The 18471-nt window shown below is 42.1% G+C and overlaps 1 protein-coding gene across 5 annotated transcripts in view; it reads right to left on the reverse strand.

Annotated features, from left to right (window-relative positions):
- Positions 1 to 18471, reverse strand: part of MYO1B (myosin IB) — a 107575-nt gene that overhangs the window by 68953 nt on the left and 20151 nt on the right. For 4 of the 5 annotated variants that reach the window (XM_063162493.1, XM_063162492.1, XM_063162495.1 and 1 more), the window contains one exon: positions 9994 to 10109. In XM_063162493.1, coding sequence (XP_063018563.1) covers positions 9994 to 10109 — 116 coding nt within the window. Of the gene's footprint in view, positions 1 to 815; positions 971 to 9993; positions 10110 to 18471 lie in introns of those variants that run through there. The other variant, XM_063162496.1, reaches the window with a different exon arrangement.

Consider the following 18471-nt stretch of genomic DNA (forward strand, 5'->3'; position numbering starts at 1 on the left):
CTTTCCAAACAAATTTGTTGTACTTTGCTAACTTGAGAGAGAAAAATAAATTCATTCCTTTATTCTAAAGTAAAGAAATATGTTCCAGGACTCGAGGAGAGAAAAACAGCAAAGTGAGGTGCACAGCTTCACATACTCATTGCACAGAAAGGGACATGCTTTAAAAGGTCTCACCTCACAAAGAAATAATCCAGCACAATTAAACTCCAGTGTGCAGCACATACCTGAGAGCTACAGCATCTCAAAAGATACATTTTGAGTGACTTCATAGCTCTGACTGGTGAGACAGGTAAACAGATGTCAGCCATGCATTAGTGCAACACACTCCACTGGACTGCAACTGTTTGCCAGCAGAAAAAATGCCAAGCATTCCACCAAATTAATCTCATGGTACTGGAGAAATGCAATCAGAGAATCATAGGACTGGACTGGAAAGGACCTTAAAGATCATCTTGTTCCAACCTCCCTGCCATGGGCAGGGATACCTTTGCTAGACCAGGTTGCTCCAAACTCCATCCAGCATGGTCCTGAACATTTCCAGGGATGGGGCAGCCACAGCTTCTCTGGGCAACAGTTCCAGTCTCTCACCACCCTCTCAGTAAAGAATTTCTCCCTGATATCCAACCCAAACCTACCCTCAGCCTGAAGCCAGTCACCTCATGCTCTTGCCCAAAGTCCCTCTGTCCCCCTTTGCGGTGGGCTCCCTTCAGAAAGGCTGTAATTCTGTCACCCCAAAGCCTTCTCTTCCTCAGGCTGAACAATCCCAAATCTCTCAGCCTTTCCTCCCAGCAGAGGTGCTCCATCCCTCTGATCACCTGGAGTCTTTCCATCAGGTTCCTGTCCTTGCTGTGCTGGGAGCCCAGAGCTGGATGCAGAGGGGCAGTAGGAGTATTCCCACATCCTCAGAGCTGTTTGTAACCTAAACTGAGCTGCCAATCACCAGATTTGAAATCCAGGGTCTGTAACAAAGGCTAGAATGCAGCTGCCCACAGGTTTATCAGAGACAACAGTGACAGAACTGCAAATAAAAGTAATTCACTTATCTGGAAAACATCTGAAAGGCAATGTCAACACTATGTAATTACATAGTTATGCTGCTACTCTGCTCAGAGGTGTTACTGAATCCTTTTGGATTTTGCAAATAACTCTTAAGTTCTCCTAACAATCCAAGTAGTTTGTTAAGAAGTTAAGAAGGCTTACACAACTTAATTTCTGCCTCCCAGCTCTCTTTTCCAAATAAAATCCCTGCCATGAACCCCTGGGCAAAGTAGGCACTGGAGCTTATCTGAGCTCCTGAGAGCTTGTTAGCTCAGGTACAACATTGAGCTAACATGTCTATCTAGTCTGTTAAATGCCATTTGCTCAAGTTTGTGAATGAGATTTGTGGACATATGTCCAAAATTATATTTCTATGAATGGTCAGAGCAAGAAGTGAAAAGCCTCCTTCAGACTGATCAAACATGAGGCTCCAATTCAGCCCATGTGGACTATTTCCAGTAACAATTTACTGCATCTACGTCCTTGGTTGGAATGCTGATGCTCAAGGAGGATGTCAACTGCACATATTTGTTCTCATCCTCACTACATCCTCACTAAAAATCATCTTGGAGTAATTAAGACCAGTTGCAGCTTGAACTCCACAAGGTTTAGCAACTAAAAATCATTTCTGCAGTATGTAAAATGGAAACTGTATGGAAGGAAAATGCAGATTTAAACTAATTCACTGAAATGACCACAATTACACTGTCTTTGTAGTTCAGACCTTTGTTTGTAAACCCGAGTCCCAGCTCTCTTATCTATTCAAAACATAAGTACAAGATTATTCAGTGTGCTAGACTGTAAATATTAAGACTGTATTTCCTGATTCCTAACATGAAAAAGTTTATCCTTAATAACCCAAACTACATTAACCATGCTGTACCCAGAGCTGAATAAAAGGCTTTTGCATAATGCTCCTGGTGAAAAGAGATTGAATGGGCAATGATCTGCTGTTAACAGTGGTACAATACCTGAAATTTTACTAGTGTTTCTTTAAGGCTTTAAACATCAACCTTGTTGATGTTGTATCAAAAATCACAACAAAGGCTCCTAGCAGAGCAGATGGGCATTTTCTAGTGGGCTCTAAATTGCTTAAAGGAAAGAAAAAAAAGAAGAAAAAAAGACAACCATTAAACACAATGAGACACTTCCAATGAAAGAACAACAGCTGTTCTTACTTGCACTCTGAAATCCCAGATCTTAAAGAGAGTAGCAGGCTGCCAGTGCAGGAAAGGCATAATGAAAATTCTGGTCCATGTATACACAGTGCATAAAATGGGATTTGTCTCCTTTTTGACAGGGCCTCTACCTGTCCTCACTTTTCAGACTGCATTTAAGAAAGGAAACACAGTAGTTTTCTCCTTTTTTAAGTATAACTCATTATTTTCACTGTGCAAAAAGTCCCAACATTCTAATGAAAGGAAAAATGAAGCTATTGAACATTCTACTTCATGTGACAACGTGAATTAGTTTCAAAATATCTTGGTATTTTATGTCCCAAAAATATCAATGGCATAATATAAATTCTAGACAGAAAAATCTAGTTCCAGGAAAATGAGAGAAATGGGATCTGGCAAAAAAGTTACCATTAGTTTAGTCTGCTGAAGCATTTACACACATCCCCAGCTTATATTCAGGCACTTTTTTTTTTGCCTTTTTTCTTAATTATCTTTGGTCTAATAATCTCGCTGAGTTCCAAACTCTTCTGTGCTTACAAATAAACATAGACTATTACAGATACACTCACATGCAAGGGAAAAAAAAAAATGAAGAGGGAGAGATTGCCACAGATAACCAAAAACATTTGACTCTCCATCCCCAACATGACTGAAGTCAAATGTGAAGTATGTTGTGTACAGGGGTACAAGTAAATATTTGAAAACAGTTCCAAAAACAAAGTTATTTTCTTGGGGCTCTAAGCCAGCAGTTAATTCATGAGGGATGCTCCAAGATTATTTTCCTTTGTACACCATGACAACAACTATAGAGCTACAGAAGCATCTGGAACAGATCTCAAGTTAAGTGTTTTCCTTGAACACTCACAGTGTTTTAAAGGTACCCAAATTGTTGCATTCCTCTTCCTCAAGGAGCCCACGTGAGGGCTGGCTGGGAGCACACACAGCTCTCCAAAGGAGACCCTGATGGACGAGCAGGCTCTCCTGGAGCCAGGTGGGTCCTGCCCAGAGAGGGGCCTCTGGCAGGGGCACTCAGGAGCTGTGAGTGACAGCACTGCCAGCTGCTGTGGCTGGGGACACTCAGAGGGTTTGTGTGCCAGCAGAACTGGTGCTTCTGAATGCTTTTGTCACGGCAGAATACACTGCTGCAGCTTCTGGGAGATGAGGGAGGGTGGGACCACAGGCAGCCAGCACTCTCCATCTTCTGGGGTATTTTGGGAGGCAGTTTTGCCTTGATGCTTTTTATAGCCCCTGAGGTCTCTATATATACTCCTTCCTAGGCTGGGAAGTGTTTAAATGCCACAAGAGCACAGAAATCCAGGCTGGCTCCATGCAGGCTGTGTGCAAGGAGCCCTGTCAGCCCCAGCCCACCTGCACAGAGCTCTGCTGCTCCATGGCAGTGTCTGTTCCCATCCTGGACATCCCATGGCCTGGACACCAACAGCACAATGACAGCACCAGGGCCATGCAAAAAAGAATTTAAAGGGCCTTTTCATTTCTTAATTTAGACTGAGCTACTTAGAGGGCCAACAGAAAGGCTCGTTCCACCAAACTTTGGAATCCAGTCTAAATGTCACTCCAGAATATTCTGGAAATTGAAATAGAGCACAATATTCATATATACACTGCTTTTTTAGGCTGTTTATACTCCTTGGGTGTTGGGTGCATTTCTGGAGCTGCCTTACAACCGCACATCCTGCCATAAATCAGTTCCTATATTATTCTCCATTATTAGAAAATTTCATGCAATCTAAAATCAGCAGCAAACAAGCAAATACTGTTCTTGTCAATAAGACTGTATGCAACTCTGGAGCATGGGGCGAGATGGCTGCAATATGAGCTATTCAAACCCACTAAAACAGCCCTGCTCAAATTTCAGGAAAAGATAAATTAGTTGTTGCATGTGGAAGAAACCCTGCTTTATACCCTGAGCCTATAAACTGGCAAAATGCCTCCTCAGAGGTCATTCACTTCAGTGTGGCCACATCACAACTGCCTTCCTCAAAACCCTTGTTTCCTCAGAAGGACTTCTGAGGTCTCCAGCCAAGTGTAAAATGTAGGAAACTGCACGCCATGACTGGTGTGAGAGAACATTGCAATAGAAGAGGCTCTTCTCAGGCATGAAGTCCTTCTGGCTCTTGAAGCACATCTGATGTTTCATCATCCCCCTTTCACCTCTATGCTTGAGGGACTTACATTCATGGGCTCACCACATCCAGCTCTGCCTCCCTACAGAGGTTACGAGAATAGTAAGTCTCACCCCTACCAAAAAAAGACTTCAAGGTTCTCTCTGTACACTCCACCCCCTCTTCTTCTTTCAATTCCCTCCAAGCATGGGTTTAACAATTAGGTACTCACAGTCCTCTCTAAGTGCTATTTATGATTTCCACCAGTCACAGATGTTCCCTCCCTGCCCAGTGGTCAATTATGGCAGCTAACCTCTGAAGTGAGCAGCTTCCCTCAGCCATACATCTCTTCTGAGAGCAGAACTGTGCTGATGAACAAGTCCAAAGACCAAGTCTCTGGAGAAGTCAGGAATTATTAGGAGTAAGAACAAAACGTCTGTAAAATCGGATACTGTAAGGTGAGGAAAACCACAGTGGGGTGGTTAGAAAAGAAGGAAAAAAAAGAAAAAGAAAGAAAATTAAGATTAGGAAAGTACAAACTGAAACAGAAATGTTGAAATAAACACTGGGGCAATGAAGGACACTTAACTATGTCACAGCCTCCCATCCCACCACCAACTTCTTCAAGACAGCTACTATGCATCTTACCACTCTGCTACCTATGGGTAAAAGCCTACTTTTACATACAGGTAAAAACTATCCTTCACGGCTGAAGCTTTATCACACCCTCTAGACAAAAATATTTGCTTTACATCATAGAAGAAAAAGAGTCTTTTTCTGAAGTCTTGGTGTTCCTGAAGACATCCGATCCTTTAACACCAGCAAAAAAAAAAAAAAAAACCCAAAAAACCAAAAAAAATCAAGCCCTAGAAGCAAAAATCTAACTTCTATATTCAGCATTTACATCAGCTCAAAAGCTGAAAAGCGAACAGCAAATTGTATCCATTGTCAGAGTAACTGCAGATATCCACAGGATAATGATTAATCCCAATAATTATCTACATGACAATAATGTAAATGAGAAACATAAAAACATTCCTCATTATTGCATTTTATCAGGTATCACATTGGTGTATTTGGGCTTGTATCCCATATAAAAGCAAGCAGGTTTTCTAGAGTTGCCTGCATAAATTTAAGTCTTAATTTGAAAGTTTTACATGCAAAACTATTCAGAAATGTTGATTTAAAAGAATCAATAATAAGTAAATAAAATATACTGCAAATTGCCTACATTGAATTCAGTAAGGGTCTGATAAAAGCCACCTCCAGATTTCTAATGTCGCTCTAAACACTTCAGTGCACAGCCTAAAAAAATGCAGAGTGACCAAAATCTTATTTGAATGCAGCTGGCCATTAGCAATACAGCTGCCACTTTTACTTTGTCCCTCAAGTTAAAATAATCTGTATTTTTTTCAGAACATGCAGGTAGGGCACCTCAGACCATAAAGGGGAGCCAAAAGCCACGTGCCACCTTCCTTGCCAGGGACAGAGAGCTGCCAGTAGCCAGGAGACAAGGTTAAAACAGAAAATTCAAGAAAGCACCCACTCTCCAACCCCTTACTGCCAATCTGTTACTGTTAGGGAAGTGATAGAGCATGGTGGTTACAAATATGTGGGATGATAATCTATTTGATTTCCCACTGCATTCACTTCAAAGATGCCAGCAGCTGCCTTTGTCACCAGGGAAAATCGATGTAAAATACCAGGATAGACAGCTTGGTTTGCTCTCATGACTAGCTCAGCCACAAGGTAAGCAAAGCAGCAATTACATCAACTGAAAGAGTAATTACATCAACTGAGAGAGCAGAACAGAAGTGTAAGAACTGCACAAATCAAGCAGCAAACTGTTTGAACACTGAAATGTCATACTCTGCCCTGCCAAGTCAGAGACAAGTTTGATCCTGCCTTGCAGATAAAGACAAAACCAGCAAGATTAACAACATTAAAACAAAAACAACAAGCCAGCAATTAAAAAGCTTGGTAAACTTCCTATTATACACCTATGCAAATAGCCACAGACTGCGAAAACATAGCATTCCAGGAGACCTAGAAAAATAACACTTCCATTACACGGTGCCACAACAACAGTAGTGCACTCAGGGAGGAATGAACTATTAAAACAAAACCCTCTTGGATCAAATTTTTATCAGCTATAACGCTATCCAAAATCACCTGACCAGAAACTTTCTCTGAGCAATTCAGTTTGGCTGCCCATTCAAAGTGTGACTCTGACCCTGCTCTGGTTTCCAGAGATCATTTAAAAAAAAAATCTACAGAAAAACAAACCTGTCCAAGCCCTGCAATTAAGTGTTAACTGGCGTCACTGAAAGCATCAGTCACTCTCACAGACGCTCTTGAGGAAACACAGAACAGAGGACGAGGTGTTCCCTCCCTCCTCTCTCAGATTAGGGCTAACAAAACACCTGAACAGATTTTTCACCCCCTAAAGTGTATTTCCTCCAGTGATCACACACAGCAGGAAATCCACAGGTATGGATTTCTTTCCTGTCATTATATACTTCTCTTTTTCCTTCTGTTTCCCTGTGCTGGCCAAGCCTGCTCTTTACCTGGGACAGCTGACATTCTCAAGCACACCCTCCTTTTACCCATCACACTGAGGCACACACAGGTACTTCCGGCCCAGACAGAAGCTCACACAAAACTCCTGGAAAAGCAATAAAACATTATTTTGGTTCTCCAGGAGCTTCCACACAGAGCTGTCCCTGTGGAACATCCATGGGAGATTGCTCTAGAGATGCTGACACTTAAATCCTGGGCCTCCCAAACCTGAATGTTCTCTCCAAAACAGCAGACATTGGAGAATTTGAGTTGTTACACCAACAGGAGATGGAAGAGTTCTGGTGCCATACTGACCTGGTTTCTATAGCAATCTCCAACCAAACCACTGCTAGAAATCTTGTTTTAATTAATTGTTTGCATTTTTCTAGCTAGCATTAGTACCAAAGTTACATTATTTAGACAAAAAAGATGTTGAAATAAGGAACACAATATATCTAATTTTATTTCTAGACACACTTTCTAGGTTGGATGCATTAGTTTCCTTTTAAACAATCAAGAATTTAGCTTTGCTCAGGATCACAATAGAGGCCAAAAGTATTTCCCAGCGGTCTTACCCACAATCAATTCTTCAGAAGAGTCCATGGCTCAACAGAGATTTACACATCAAAGAAAACTAAGTATGCACATTTCCACAAATCAGTGGGGGTTTTTCACCCCCATGGCAGAACAAACACCACAAATTGCAATTTGTCTCCCAGCATCTCCTCATTAAAGTTCCTGAGCAGCTAAAAAAGAACCACCTTGAAGATTGCAAGGCCTCTGAGGAAGTGCAGCCTCCCTAGACACGCCTGAACCCTGCTTTTAGCAGTGACCCACTGCTGCCAGAGCAGCCAACCCTAGAATTAGCTGCAAGCTCCAAGGGTGGGATGATGCCAGCTCCGTCCCCAAGTCTGTCAGCCCTCAGTCTGTCCTGTCCAACAGGTGACAAGCATAGTGAATAGCCCAGGCCTGCTCCAAGCCACCCTGACAGCTCCACTCAGGATCTGTCAACCAAGGACCAGCTCCATGTTTGCACAGTGGACAACTGGACTGGCACAAATCCTTAGGTACAGCACAAGGGGGATCAAAAGTGGTTTAGGCTTGCCAGAGATGCCATAAGGCAGCCTACATAGCACTTATTTTATACACCTACAGTGCTGCCCAAATATCTCTTGAAGATGGTGAGAATTTTACCATTTTTAGCATGGCCAAAAGAGACTCTCTTGATTCTGCAACTCCCATAAGCATCTAGCGACAGGTGGGAAGGGAAGCAAGGTCACCATGAAGAAATATCATTTTATATTTCTACAGTTTGAAAATTATGTATCAGTAATAGAAACAAAGATTATTTCCTAATCCTTTATTTTTAAAGATACTTTGTCCACTTCTGACACTTAGGTGTCAGAAGACAAAAGTCTCACACAAAAGCAATACAAAACAAAGAAAATTTGTGAAGAGATCATATCTGTCCAAAACAAATTAGGCCTACACTTTTCTTGACTAGGTAATCTATCCAAACTTGCAAGGAAAACCTATTACTATCAAGTAATTGAGACCTCATGACAAAAATTAAAAGTCAATATTTTCTCACTTCAGTCTCTTGCTCTTAAAGTAGATTTCTAGTGTTTGGGCTCCAGAAGTCCTGGTTGTGAGGTGGGAACCTGACCATACAATTATTGTCATTAGTGGTGAATGATGTTTATGAAATACTTTTCTACCAAGTTCAGCCTCTCATAATACACACAAGAATGACTCTTGACCATTTCTGTTCTGAAAAACCATTTCTCAAGAGAGACAGAAAAATGTGGAGATCAATATATTAGTATGTACTTGATTCAAGGTGTAACCAAGTACATACACTGACTTTCAGAATGTCATACAAACTTTAACTCACAGGTTTTATTTTTAAAATACTCCATCATTTGACAGCAAATTTCATGCAGCTGAGCAAAATTAGCAGAGCAGAAAGTTCTTTTAGCAAGGAACTGTGTCAATTTAGCAAGCAATTTGGCTTGCTAAACAAAACAGTGAAGAAAGAAAGCCTGGATTTAGCCAGAGTTCAGAACCAAGAGGTCCAAGAACTACCAGAAGTTTATTTGATCTGATTATTGGGCTGTTTGCATTTCAGACTACACTTCTGGGAGAGTGACAGATGAAGTGTTAAGGCAAAAAAATAATCAGTTAACTAAATAACTTGCAGAACACTTTGCACACAATTTTCATTTAATCAAAAAGTTACCACTGAAGGAAGATGTATAAATGTATGGCCCTGTTTAGACACTTATCTGACCACTGATTGACCCAGTCACTCTCCTGGATTTGTGGCTGAAGGGTCAGGTGCAGCCTCACAAACAGCTGGAAACACTTCCCAGTGTCACACTGAGGGGAGGAACAGCAGGCTCCAGCCTCACCTCTAAAACTGGCAAGGTAAAATGATTCCTGCAACATGCAGAGCTTGAAGACCACGTACCTTACTCTCGCCCACACCTGCAAACAGCACCTTGTCCTATTATTCATCCTATTTTAGTCTTAAAGTTTGCATTATGCACTTAGGGTGCTCTGGCTGTCCTTTGTGAATGGGCTCATTTCCAGCCAGCACAGCTTTAATTTTCCTACAGTTACCATTCAGACACATCCAACACGTTTCTGCATTCATCATGAGAGGGTTGTTTGGTTTTTTTTTCTGCATTGCACAAAGATAAATTAAGAGTTTCAGATATCAAAAGCACCACTATATGATTCAAACATATTTAACACCTCGAGGCTTCCCAAGTAGGCATCTGGACTTTGAAAGAAACAGATTTCCTTGAAAACAGACCTCTTACTTCACAGTGCTGTAATACTGGCTACTGCTAACGGTTAGGGAGGAATGCTCTGAAATGCACATACCAGGGCCTAAGTGCATGAAAGAAAAAGGGAAACTCATTTTAACTTCACTTTAAAATATGGCTGAGCTAATAAAAATTCGTTTTGGGGGAGTGGTGGTGTGATTTTCATTTTGGTTGCTTCAATCAACAGATCTTTTGAGGAGAGAGACAGCTGGTACCATCTGTTCCCAGAGAGAATGAAAACTAAAATTTCTTTACTGTACTTACATGTGAGGACTGAGTTCATAAAAGTTTCGGTTTCTGTATTCTTCCACTTTCTCTGGAGTATAAATGGGGAGAGATCTGTAGGGGTTTATTGATATTACCACGCTGCCAATGTATGTCTGTTAAAGGAAAAGAGAAAATTATTGTGGGGTTTTCTTTTTGACATACTTTTGCTGCTTACATATGATTTGCCCACTTCATAATTTTGTGGAAACAAGCAAAGAAAAAGGCCTAATTGTAGCAATGAATAAATATGTTCATACTTTCCAAAACACCTTTTAGATACTCTCTCTGTTGGGTCCCAAGTAGCTATTTCCTCATAACCGAAAGCCTCTTATGAACATTTTCTAAAAGAAAGCCCAATCATACTATATTTCTGTGACTAATTCAGCTGGGGGAGGGAAGGGCCGAAGGACACAGATGTTCACGAAGAACTGACTCCATCTGCATGGCAAATGTCACACGAGCTTTGCTGCAGCCCTTGGCCACTCACGCCAAACCCCAAAGGGCAAGGCTGGCACTGGACTGTGCCCCTCTTCCCAAGGAGGAGCCTTATGTCACCTTGTCAAAGCCTCAGGCACAGAAGAAGCCAGAGGGGGAACAGCCTTGGACAGGTTATTGCCATGGATCCTCAACAGATGTGAAGTGCAATTTTTATTTCCAGATTCTAAATGTACTCCCTATCACCCTTGGGAAGCAAAGGGAGAAATGTGTTGTTCCACTCTGTAGATCCCATGCACTGGTGGGCTCAAGGAAGATCAATTCTGCACACCATGACTCCCATGTCTGCTCATGACACCATTACCTTGAATCCTTAAGCCTACTGTCAGATATCCCACAGCCTTCTGTGCCACCCTCCAGCTCCAAGGGCTGCACTCAAATACACTGAGTGGCAAAAAATGCCAAAACCCCATTCCACCCTGCCTGCAGGTACTGACCAAAGATTAATAAAAACCCCAAGTGTTTGGTATCTCTTTCCACAGCTGTGAAACAAATAAACAACACCTGATGAAACATGGTTTTTCCAGTAACCAGTGCTCCCTGGGAGGTGTATATGCTCTACACAAAGCCACAGGTTCCCATTACTTGGATTACATTTGCAGAACTACAGAAGGGGAAAAAAAACAAGAATAGTTTTTTGTTTTTTTTAATGTGCTATGATTCTAAAGGGCTTCTGTGCTGATATCTCAGCACCTGACAATCAGTATTTGGATTTTTCCCCACAACACTTTTTAGAGAAAATACTGTAATTTGTACTTCGAAATGGAAAGAGGCATGAGGAGCCCAAGCTACTGAGCAAGCATGTTCAGTAGAGCACCCAAATATGGCCAGGGCTGAAATAAGAAATGAAAAATATTAATTGTTGCAACCCTTCCAGATCTAACTTCCATGCCTAAAGCAATTTCCTGCTAAATGCTACTCAATCTGGTCCTAAGCAGAAAGCAAGGAGAGGAATATTTCCCATTTTCCATTGCACAGATATGCACAGGCGAGCTGTGAACTCACATGGCATCTCCTGTCCCAAACTGAGTGGCATAAACCAGACTGCAGTGATGAAACAAGTGGCATGAGGCCTCCAGAGACTCTCAAATCTCATCCTTTACTGTTTCCTATTCCTGGGATGGATCAGAAGCAGCCAAAAAATTAAGAGTTTTGCTCTTTTCAAGCACACACCACAGTGTGTGCTTATGTAAATGTTCTTCAAATAAAGAAAAAAATTGTTCTAGTTTTGGGGTCATCCTCCCCCTATGGAAGAAATTATTTTCCAGCTATGTCTAATCTCTTTGGCTGAACAAGATGGAAATGCTAAAATTGCCTTTCTACAGTGTTTACTTTGCTCTCTCTCAATACATGTGGCCTTGGCAATTTGGAAGTCTACAGATTCCTGGCAAGACTAACAGATGCCCAAGACTAAGAAGCTTTCTAGTCTTCCCAAGTGCACAGATAGCCCAATTAGGACTCTTTTCTGATAAAACAATAATAAATTGTTTCCTCTTAAATCTTAGGAATTTGTGAGCTCAGCCTGTTGTGAAACCAGTGCTGTAAACTATCAGAAAAGAGATGAAGGCCAAATCTCAAACATTATATTTTGAAACATGAATTCTTTGGAACACAAAGGCTTGTCCCTATTCTGCTATCATAATAGCATACAATTTAATTGCTAAGTTCCTTGAAGCACCCTGGGACTTTAAGATAAAGAAAGATTACTGAAAGTGAAAACCTTGATTTTTCATTTTGAACACGGGCATTTAAATGAGATTTATTTAGAACCATGTCTTCGTAGCTAAGTGCTGCTTAGACAATGTATTTTGGGAATTCAAGTCTGCTCTTTGCTGCCAGATATGAACAAATACAGGCCATTTCCTAAAATACTAATATTTCAAAAGGTCAAATGGCTATATTGAAACAAAGACATACTCCAATCCATTTTAAACACCAAGCCAAAGTGTGCCAAGAAGTCATTGGGTTTGTTGCAAAGCTGCTTACAAGAACTAATACATTTCCTCTTCTGAAAATGCCAATCTCTCAAAGCTGATGCCTAATAGCTACTTGCTCCTGGTGGTCTGTGAGATTGCACATAACAGGGATAAGCAGATCCGGAAAATAGCTTTCCCACATAACATCTGTCTTCCCACCAGAGCTCTATTATAAACAAACAAAATAAATGGCTTAAATCCTCCAGCGAGCGACAAGCACAGGAACATTCCAGTGCTGAAAGCAGAACGCCCAAGAGTAGTGGGAGACCATACCACAGCACCCCAGGGACAAAAGAGATTCTTGAATTTCCCTGCTTAAGGTCAAAAATGAAAAAAGAGTGGCCTCATGATGATGGATGCACAGAATACAGCCAGGAGATTTGATTTCTTTCTTGGTTTGACATGGTCTCCTTATGGAGGTTTGGATGAGATCTGCTGCCTCCTGGAGTTTTGCTAACTAGACTCCTGATAATACTCCTTCCTCACAATTTCTACATTATTGAAACTCACAGAGATGGATTCTGTGAGGTTTTGCTCAGAACACAAAGCAAAAGGACCCTCACTCAATCATTTCTCAGTGCATCTCTCATGTGGCACATCAACACTGCTTCAGAACAGAGCATTCAAATTTCACACTCTGCATTCTCCACCAAAACAACACATACAACTCATTCCTCTTCAGATAAGGGTTTAACACCTCAAGCAGGAAGAAAATTCCAAACTCCAATTCAACTGGAAAAGCTGCTAATGTTTGTTACACATCACTTCTAAATACTGGTCCAGATGCAATGACCACAACTCTTTGATGTCCCACTTTCTCCCCCTAGGACTGGAAGCCAATGTAACCACTTGGGGGAAGATATCAGTGCTACTCCAAGTTTACAGGGACCATGCAAGGCCTTCTGAGCCTTCCTCACCCAAGCAGAGTGGCTTAAGAAAAAGCCTCAAACAGCAAGATGATAACAAGGCTCTTGCTGCTTGTGAGAAATGCACAGGCAGCAGCCTCTTCCCAGTCAAAGGTTAGGGAAAGCTATTGCTATAAACTGGACATTTCCAGCTGAGAAGCTGCAGAAACCTTTCAGTGAGCCCAGTGAAAGGTCCCCAAACACCTCTGCTGCCAGGGTCACAGTGAAATCTGATACACAGGATAGAGGCAGTGCAGGCCAGCCCAAGAAGGGCATCCTTTGGAAGAGCGCTAGTACAACTAACGGAGAATATTTCACACCCTGGGACACAGTATATTAATAAAGCTGTTTTTCCTCCTGTCAAAGTTAGACTTGCCGTGCCCCAAGGGCCAGAAGAGAGGAGATTGCATCTGCAGAAGCCAGGGAACACTGCTGACATCAGTTGAGGCAGCAGCACAGCACATCCAACTGGGGCTGCTGTAAAAGCCCTCTCTGTATCCTTAAAAGCTTTTCTGGATCTGTGGCAATCTCTGCAAAGCAACCTTCTGCAGAGGTTAAAATCATTCAACATCTACTCGGATTTGTGGCAAGCCTTTTGGAATTGTAGCCTACATCCCTTTTGTCAGCTCTGCTAAAATCAAACCCACTGCTTCTTACCTCTTGTAGCCTGTAGCAGCCCAGAGAAATTGCTGCTGCACACAAGTCAGTCCTGCTGTAAAATGCCCCAAGTGCAAATGTACCTGGCAATTGCACTAATTCCCAGGGGGCACCAAGGTTTCTCTCTATTTATTTAATTTGTTAAACTTTGGAGCACAGAAATAGAAAGCAAAGAAATTTTAGTAAAATAAGATTGCTAGCTTGGATTCTTCCATTTATGCAGGCCAATTTTAAAACTCCAGATATACATAATACACATTCCTTTAGTAATGGCTATGCTTAAATAATCATTTGGTTCCTAGCTCTTTGAAGAGTTTCAGATCTTGCCTCCAAAACGATTCATTGAAATGGGAGACAAAGTAGATCAAAGAAAAGTGTGACTAGGTTTTATTAGAATTAATCCAAAACCAAGGCTTGCCCAGCACTGTTTTCATTGGCATGGAGGACAGCTGTGTTTTGGTTTTCAGGTGTTTTTTTTTTTAATGTGACACATGAAAAATATCTTTCTAATGTAATACCCATATTCGTTTGTATTTGCCTGACCTACTGCAGTTGTGGATCTTGCCAACTCATAAGCATGTGTGCCACTGCATGTTCAGAACAGCTGAGGCCAAGGAGATGGCAGAGGAAGCCTGTACTTACATGTTCTAAGTGTTTTCAGCTGTCTCAATCTCAAACAGAACCAGGCAAATTTAAAACTACAACTTTACTCTATAACGAAGTTTCCCATTTTAACAAGCATTACCAGATAGATCAGTAATGTATTAAAATATCACCTATTATTTGAACAATCATGCTGTGAGCTCAAATTTGTTTTACATTGTGCTTGGTCATAACAAAATAGCTAAATGCACTTTGCCTCTGGTCCACTGTGTTTTTTCAGGTTGTAAGCACAAAGTTGCAAGAGTTGATGTTTGAAAAGAGTAAGGAAGAGAGCAACATCAAGACTAAAAGCAAAAGAACCTGAGCCCATTGCTGTTTCTGGGGCTTTGATTTACTCCATTCCTGTGTATGGCAATGGTATTGCTTGGTGGAGAGGGATGGGCAGGGTACTTGAAAAAGACAAACAAACAAACAGACGTGGATTTCATCCTGTAACACTCCAGGGTTTGCCGGCACCGTTCCACAGCAGCACACACAAAATAAACCCCACCTGTGATCCAAGCTGAGCAGCTGCACTTCAGGTTGAGGCAATCCTGGGCCAACACTGCTTGTGCTTCAGTGAGCTGGGAGCTTGAGCAGGGAAATATATCACTGGATACATCACTGGACTGCTGAACAAACACAGACTATTCTCCATGATGATGAAAACCCTCTTGCTCAAGCCCACCTTCCCAGAAACAGCATTTTAGTCCCAGAAATACAGTGGGCAAAGTCTGTATGTTGTAATAGGAAAAAAAACCCAGTCCTGGTAAACTATTCTATGTGCTTAATGCAGTTATTAACAAGGACAAGCAGCCTTGTAAAACCTGCATGGGACAGTAAAGGCTGTTAAAAAACCTACCCAGAAGAGCAGTGGATGAGGTCCTGAAGGGAAGAGAAGGGAAAAACAATCAAGGAAAATAAGAAAGTGAGGAGACAACAGTCCTGTACAAAGTACATTAATGGCTGATATAATGATTCAAGAAAGAAAGCTCAAAGAGGTCACACAAAGGCAGAAGCCAACATTTGCATCCCAGAGCAAATAACGACAACACAGGTAACCTAAGTCAAAGAGGATAACCACACTACTAAAATGTTCTTCAATATGGGCTTGATCCTGCAAGCCACTGTGCAAGCAGCAGCAGCCTGGACAAGCTGTGGGCAGCCAGCAGTGGCCAGGATCAAGCCCTTAAGTGCACTGCAAGCTGTTTGAGATCCAAGCCCTGGAGTAAGAGCAGCTCATGTGCCAGAAGACACCCACACTGCAAGTCGGAGCGGGTACGCGGAGTGGATGCGCGAGCGCAGATGATCGGGTTTCACTGCTGAGCTTCTTGAGGGCACAGAAATCTCTGCCCTGCTCAGTGAGCATTGCTGCTAACCTCAATATCATCGTGACAGACTCCAGTGCTGTTGTTAATGAAGCAGGCTAATCCTCTTTGCTCATCTCCTCTCTACACGGGAATGATTTATACAAACAAGAGTCCATACACAGGATACAAACACAGGCAAAACCTGAAAATAAGCAATGAAGAAGTCAACTCAAAGGTGACATGAGGAATTTCAAGACAGTGTTTAAGCACCCCCAAACATCAGTGCTTGCCCACTTTTCAAAAGAGAAAGACTTGTTTTCACAAGCAAACAGTAGCTGGAGATTGGATATGTCTGTGCCAAGAAACCACTGGTGAAAACATTAGTGAGAGCACTCATTCCAAAATGTTCCATTATTTCTGTATGAATGAAAGGTGGGGGGAGAGAAGGGGAACTTTCTGCCCTGTTGCAGCCAAGGCTATCCTATGCTCTTCAGGGTGAAAGCCATGTTTTTACAGCCCTTGGACATTTTTGCTTTTATTTCTTCATTGGTCAGTCCTTCATTAATCTTTCAGTGTTTTGGTTCCATATAACATGCACTGAAACCATCAATAAATGCCCTAGATGTCATCATCACCTTAGGGAAGAAACACACAATATTTTGAGGCAAAGCTAACACTGTAACTGGAGGCATTTTCTACACTTTCTCCTCTCTTTTTTTCAAAGTATCACATCAGAGGCAAAGAAGAAGGAATGTGTAGGGGAGGAGAAGACCCCTACACACAGCCCACCAAATGCATTCAGTTTTCTCTGATCCTTATGACTGTTTTCTTACTCCCTCATGCAAATGCTGCATGGAGCCCTCCAAGCAGTGCCTCAAACACGAGGCTCTGCATCGTGGGAGCTGTACAAAAAAGAAGGGAAACAAAGCACTGCCTTGAGATAAATAACTCTCCTCCCACAAAGCCCTTCAAGGTAAAAAGCAGCCAACCTGCTGTGAAAATCTTTACTCCCGACTCTGGGCAAGTTATAAAGTTTGTTTTGCTGTAGCAGGCTGATGTGAAGGGCCAGAGGACCCACAGGATTTTTATCTAGATAACAAAGCAAGGCAAGATTTGCAGGGAGGCAGAATACTTCTTCGGCCACAAGCTATCACAGAAAAGATGTGCCTTGGGCACAGAAGCCTTTCTTCACATCTGAAGAAGCAGCAGGCTTCAAGGTCCTAGCCTGTGGCAGCTGCAACAATATTATTACTACAACTCAGTAGCTTCCCTCAAAGGGCAAAACTGTTGAGGCACTGATGGGAAAATTGCTCAAATTGACACAGGCATTCCCCAAGGGAGGAAGAGAAGGAGATGGGAGGAAGCTCAGGTCCCCTGGGCTCCCATCACAGGCAGATGGATGGCTGCTCTGATCCAGCTCTCAAACCACCCTGCCTTCAAGAAGCTGGATGGCCACCACACCTGCCACTGCTCAAACTCCCAAAGGGAGACCAGCAGCCCAGGATGGACTTGCTGGATGAACACAAGTAAACACATGAAAGGACAAGAGAGCAGGGTCAGATCTGGCAGGGGGAAAGACTCTCAGGGGTGTTGCTGCAGGAGCAGCAAAGCACAGTCCTGCCCCCAGCCAGCACACACGCAGCTATGACGTACCCAAAATCCACAGGGGACAACGACCCTCATCAAAACCCAACAAAAAACCCCACCTGGCCCCAAGAACAACATTTTAAAGGTGAACATGATCATGCTGGCATCAGCATAATGAAACTGAGAATAAAATTGAACTTCAACAGTCACTGAGTTACTACTACCACAGAGACCTTCCCAGCAAGCTGCATCTGTGTTTCCCAGCCCCACAAGGCTCTTCTTTACGGGATCAATGGAATGGCTACACAAGGCTGATGCAGACCAGGACAACTGGTCTCATTCACATAAATGTGTTCCCTACCCTGTTCTTGCAAATGTAGCATCTGGAATACCAGGTACGAGTGCAGCAGGAACAAAGCCACTGTGCTTGATAGCAATTCAGTGAAGTCCTAAATAATCTAAGGTAGCTGAAAATGGGATGAATCCATAGCATAGACAAACACACTGGAAAGTCAAAACCAAAAAGGCTAACCCTAAAATATTAAAGCAATTAAGATCAACAGGAAGGAGCTCAGTCTATGAACAAGCACATGTCAACAGCCATGCCAGCAGAAGGCAGCCACAAGGATGGTACCTCAAACAGATAAAACAGAGTTATTACCCTGGAATGCCAAATATTTAATGTTTCAGTGATAAAACAACAAATGTTCAGTAACATAAGACTGCTGCTGCTCAAAGCAGCCCACAAACTCCACGCACCAGAAAATACAAATTAAACGCTGACATCAGAGAAAGATTCTGTTTTGTTGTAAGAACAAAAAGCAAACAAACATTTTCTTGTAAGGAACAAAATGTTGACCTCTGCAAATTTGGGAAGACTTCAAGAAACAACATAACTGTGGG

This window comes from Melospiza melodia, chromosome 8, assembly GCF_035770615.1.
Source record: "Melospiza melodia melodia isolate bMelMel2 chromosome 8, bMelMel2.pri, whole genome shotgun sequence".
Taxonomy (NCBI): Eukaryota; Metazoa; Chordata; class Aves; order Passeriformes; family Passerellidae; genus Melospiza; species Melospiza melodia.